This window comes from Aegilops tauschii, chromosome 4 (genome assembly GCF_002575655.3).
Source record: "Aegilops tauschii subsp. strangulata cultivar AL8/78 chromosome 4, Aet v6.0, whole genome shotgun sequence".
NCBI classification, from domain to species: domain Eukaryota; kingdom Viridiplantae; phylum Streptophyta; class Magnoliopsida; order Poales; family Poaceae; genus Aegilops; species Aegilops tauschii.
This window is the reverse complement of record NC_053038.3, coordinates 378,651,079-378,656,252: the sequence shown is the minus strand read 5'-3', so window position 1 is coordinate 378,656,252 and position 5,174 is coordinate 378,651,079. Positions and strand designations below refer to the sequence as shown.

General features: G+C 49.2%; 1 protein-coding gene across 1 annotated transcript; it reads left to right on the top strand.

The window, feature by feature from the left end:
* Positions 1-277: 277 nt before the first annotated feature.
* Positions 278-4,195, top strand: LOC109779947 (phosphatidylinositol 4-phosphate 5-kinase 2). The gene is made up of 8 exons (XM_020338545.4): positions 278-973; positions 1,108-1,275; positions 1,414-1,579; positions 1,893-2,003; positions 2,108-2,301; positions 2,391-2,521; positions 2,637-2,739; positions 3,265-4,195. The coding sequence occupies exons 1-8, from the start codon at positions 558-560 to the stop codon at positions 3,572-3,574; spliced, it is 1,599 nt and encodes a 532-aa protein (XP_020194134.1). The 5' UTR covers positions 278-557; the 3' UTR covers positions 3,575-4,195.
* The last annotated feature ends 979 nt before the right edge of the window (positions 4,196-5,174 follow it).

Genomic DNA, 5,174 nt, shown 5'->3' with positions numbered 1-5,174 from the left:
AGCTATCATGCGTCTCGGAAGAACTGTCATGGTCTATCAAGAAAACACCGGGACAAAACATTCAAAAATGTTTCCAACAAACGTTCTCTGGCTAGTGCGGTCCATATTTTTTAACTTCCCACCGACGAATTGCATTTTCTTCTTCTTTGATTTTTGTTTACACGCATGGAGCTAACGAAAAATGTATCCGAGGCACCATGCGGGCGAGACGACTCACGTGGCGCGCGACCGAGCGGGAGCGCTTTTTAAGTTGCGGCTCCGCGACTGCTAGTCATCCATGCTCCCGCTGCTCACTCCGCTAGTCCGCCTGACATCGCTTCCTGTGCCAAAGCCGACGCCTACAAAAGCAACAAGAAAAAGCTAAAGTAAAACCGTCCCACGGCCTCCCCCTTCCTTCCTTCGGCTCCTCCGCCTATCACGCCGACCCCAACTCCCCTCGTCCCATCTCAACCCCTTCCCTCAAATGAGATACCTCGTACTACCACAACTATAGTAGTATAGGAGGACTCGATCTGCCCACCGCCAGCTAGACCTTGGAATCGAGGAGCGAGCCGATCATGCCGCCGCAAGCCGCCGCCGCCTCGCCGCAGGGAGACTGCTGCCGCCACGGCCAGCTCCCCCGCTGGCACGGCGACGCCGGCGCCGAGGCGCTGCCCTTCTACGTGCCGCTGCGCAAGCGCCTCTCCGTGGACGGCAAGTCCCCGGCGCCGCGGATATGCATCTGGGAGTGCGACGGCGAGGCCGGCGACATCACCTGCGACATCGTCGCCGCGCCCTTCCGCCGCAGCTGCAGCGCCAGGATGACGATGCAGCCGCCGGCCCCCTTCTTCCGGACGATGACCCCGCCGCCGCCGAGGCCGCAGAGGGTGCTGGAGGAGGAGGAGGAGCAGCAGGAGGCCAGGAGGCCCGGGAAGGCCATCCGCAAGGGCCACCGGAGCTACGGCCTCATGCTCAACCTGCAGCTCGGCATAAGGCAATGCCAATTAACGCCCGCCCCCTGCCGCATTTTCCCTACTACTGCTACTACTTTTGTTTTAACCTCATTTTTCCTACTCCTCCATACACTTTGTAACATTGATTGTTGGCATGGACTTACTTATGGTGCAGTTACTCGGTGGGGAAGTCGTCGGCGCTGCCGTTCAAGAAGCTCTTGGCATCGGACTTCGACCCGCGGGAGAAGGTCTGGACGCGGTTCCCGCCGGAAGGCTCCAAGCTCACGCCGCCGCATCACTCAATCGATTTCCGGTGGAAGGACTACTGCCCTGCCGTCTTCAGGTGTACTGCCTTGCTTGCTGTTCTTGGCCTCGAGTTGAATTGCCATGTGTTGGATCTGTTAGGAATATGACAGGATCGTGGGGGATGTGGTTCTTGTGCATGAGTGGTGTATTGACTACTGTTGGGTGATGCCTTCAGGCACCTGAGGAAATTGTTTGGGGTTGACCCTGCGGACTACATGCTTGCAATCTGTGGCAACGACACGCTCCGGGAGCTGGCGTCCCCCGGGAAGAGCGGGAGCTGCTTCTTCATCACCCAGGATGATCGGTTCATGATTAAAACCGTGAAGAAGGCTGAAGTGAAGGTCAGTGAGCGATTTTCTTATTCAGTTATTCTGCTTTGATATAATAAGGCAGAGGGACGTGTATCCATCGAAATGAAGTTTGGACAAGTGAGTTATCATCTGGCAGCAGTATCACATTGTAATGTGCCTTCAAAATACACGTTGAGTCATTCATGTTTCTTAAATAATTTGGGTGCAACATTGCTCTTTTCTTAACGAAAGGAGTTCAAATTCGTGCTTGTTTCAGATTCCAGGTTCAGATTTTTTTTTCTGGAAAATATTGCAGTACTAATTGGCGATTTCAGCGTCGACTAAATATAATCTTGGTTCATAGGTTCTTATTAGGATGTTGCGGAGTTACTATGAACACGTTCGTCTGCATAAGTCCACCTTGTTGACAAGATTCTATGGCACGCATTGCATTAAGCAAGTTGGATGTCCCAAGGTAAGCAATAATCATGTGAAGATACATAACTCACTCCATTCCTGTAGCTACTTCTGAGTGCAATTTATTTGGCCTTGACCTTATGTCAATCTATACAACCATAGGTCCGGTTCGTTATAATGGGCAATTTTTGCTGCTCGGAGTATAAGATTCACAGGCGTTTTGATTTGAAAGGTTCCTCACATGGTCGGACTATCGACAAAACGGAGCGAAAGATTGACGAAACCACTACTCTGAAGGACCTCGATCTTGATTATGCATTTCGGCTGCAAAGATTTTGGTACGAGGAACTTATGAAGTGAGTTCCCCACTATGTTAACTACATTCAATGCAATTTCATGAGAACTATAAGACCGATCCTAAGTCTGACTCTTCAATGTAACATAGGCAAATTCAGATGGACTGCGTATTCTTAGAGACACAAGGAATTATGGACTACAGCCTACTGTTAGGAGTTCACTTTCGTAATGATTTGTCTGTGTCTAAGATAGGCCTCTCTCAGCCCATGGCTCTGCCAAGTAAGTTAAAATCATGGGTATTTGTTCATCTTTACACACCATGAATTATGATTTTACATACAGTTTTTCCCCTGGCCTGATAATTTACCAGATTTCATCTAATCTTAACTATCAGAATCTACTGGCAAAAGAAAATCATTTGAAGGCGGAGGCAATTTTTGTGAGCAATGCTTTATGGAAACAGGATGCAAAGAGAGGGATTTGATCACAGAATCCCGGTAAGCTATAAATTGCCACTCTTGCCATTCATAAGCAACCTATTGTTGAAATTCTGAAACAACCGAAATACCTAGCCAGGAGATTTCAGCAGTCAAGCTATTTTGATAAATTGGGTACCATGCCATGCATATATGGGATGCTTTTTCAGTAACGTTGACATCTAGTGCACATTCCTACTTTAGTTCCCAGACATAATGCTTCTCCACTAGGGTAAAGCAATACTTTCATGTCGTGTTTTTCTAAGCTATTTTTGTGCTCCCATCATGATCCTATACTTTGCTGCCCCCTTTGTTCCAAACCACATAGAGCACCATGGGGCCTTGCATGTTTGTTTAAGTCAAATGTCTGCAGCAAAGAGAACGGATAGGATGCCTGCAACTTTTCTTCAAGGGGAAATATATGTGCAACTTTAGCCATCGCCTCTTCACAATCTTGATTAACAATGTTGAAAGAAATTAAACATGGGGATTGATTTTTTTTCTTTTCTTTGGGTGGCTAATCCAACCAATGACTCGTCATATCAGGAGGCCATTTGTGCAGCTGGGCATGAACATGCCCGCCCAGGCGGAGCGCAGCTCGAAGAGAATGCTCGACAAGTTCCTTTTGAACGAGAGGCACCTGTTCATAGCCGCGCCGAGCGGGGGACCGTGTGATGTCTACCTCTTCTTCGGAATAATCGACATCCTACAAGACTACGACATAACCAAGAAGCTGGAGCACGCCTACAAGTCTTTCCAGGTCAACCCTGGCCGCATTTCTGCTGTGGATCCCAAGCTCTACTCGAGGAGGTTCCAGGATTTCATTCGCAGGGTGTTCGTGAAACAACAGCATTGAGGCTGAGAAGAATGCACAGGGTTAACTAACTTTTTACATCTGGTTGCATCATGAGATAGATCCATTGGTGAATGAAGCTCATGGCATGATGGCGTCGCTGATCCCGAGCATGCGCTGAAACAGTGCAGCTGGTGGGGGTGGTTTGGCTTTGGCCACCGTACTACTGGACGGTTCTCTTGTCCGAATAGGCGGCTGCAAGGAGATGCTAGTAGCTCTGCCGACAAGCATGCTGAAATCGGATGAATGAGGGAGCTAAACTACGGACATGCAAAGCTCCGTCTTTTGGAAGACTTGGGGGACTGTAAGTGCCTACTCCATGATTGCAGAGCTATGGCTCCAGATATTCCATGACTAGCTTAGCTAGCACCTGCCTCTGCTTTGTAGTAGTAGTGCTCTTTTGTAATTTGTTTCTTCCTTTTGCACCAACCAAGAACCCAATTTTTTTCTCTGGGATTCATTCTTGGTGTGATGTGCTGAATGCGGTTAGCACAGGAGTGGTCGAGTGGGAATCAATCAGGCCTTGTACATGTTCACATTGTCGTGTATATCAAGACAACTATTGTTGGACTGAAAACTGATGCACCTTGTCGAAATACAGAAAAAGGAACTAGGATGTCCATCCATCTCGCCTTCTTGCAGCTCTCACCTTTGCTTGCAGATTTTTTTTTTTAGAAAAGGAGGATGACCCCCGGCCTGCATCTGGGCGATGCAGCTGCAGATGGCCAATCTCAGCCGTCCGGCTGAATTTTCAGGAGGCGTCTCATTCGTGGTTCAGAGAAAAGAAGCTGCCCCCCTGTAGACATTGTTGCCCTCTTTGCAAGCATTTGCAGGAAGCTTATCTTCTGCTGTGACCACAGTCGACTAGAGAGGCAGTGCCATTTGCATGCACATCTGTACTACTACTACTGCCTGCGCCGCTGCCATTGTGGACTGACTGAAGCAAAAATAAAGTGGGAGGGAGGGGGAGGAGACACGCATCAAAAGGAGAGAAAGCGGGTGCAGGGAAGATGCTGGGACAGATCTGGTCTCCTCTCCTCATGCCATGTGTGGTGGTGTTCTTTTCTGCGCCTGCCTTCTCCTCCTCTCTCCATCACCTGACCTCTGTCTTTTTCCCTCTCTCTATCTACTTTGCTTTCTTCCATGGCAATGGCATGCCATGCCAAGGCCGTCCATTTCGCCTTCTCCATCCGTCCCGTGCTCTTTTCGCGTGCTTCGCTTTGCACTGCTCCTCCTGAGCTGGAGCTGCTGCTGTGCTCTTGTGCATGAGTGTGGTGTGGACTGTGGAGGGAGGAAGAAGACCAGGTGGAAAGATACCACAGGCAGGGCGATGCGTGCTGCTTCCACGCGTGACGCATCCTGTCCTGTCCACGGGCAGTGTCGTTATGCCAATATAGAGTCAGAGTCGGTGGTTAGGCAAATAGGTACTGTAGGTACGTACTAGGTCTTGTTTATCACTGCTCCCGTCGTTTGCACTTGTGATGTACTCGCGTCATTTTATTATTGGATCTCTGCGGTAAAGTAGAGATTGCCTGGATGGATGACGCAAAAGCATCGGCTCCATGCTCTTCTTCACCATGTTAAGTTATTTTTGGGTGGTCCT

What these genes read in the sequence shown, in the direction of transcription:
- LOC109779947 (XM_020338545.4), top strand. Translation starts at nt 558, where the DNA reads ATGCCGCCGCAAGCCGCCGCCGCCTCGCCGCAGGGAGACTGCTGCCGC. An exon ending in TACTGCCCTGCCGTCTTCAG is followed by an intron (nt 1,276 to 1,413) that starts GTGTACTGCCTT and finishes TGATGCCTTCAG; the next exon opens with GCACCTGAGGAAATTGTTTG. An exon ending in TGAAGAAGGCTGAAGTGAAG is followed by an intron (nt 1,580 to 1,892) that starts GTCAGTGAGCGA and finishes CTTGGTTCATAG; the next exon opens with GTTCTTATTAGGATGTTGCG.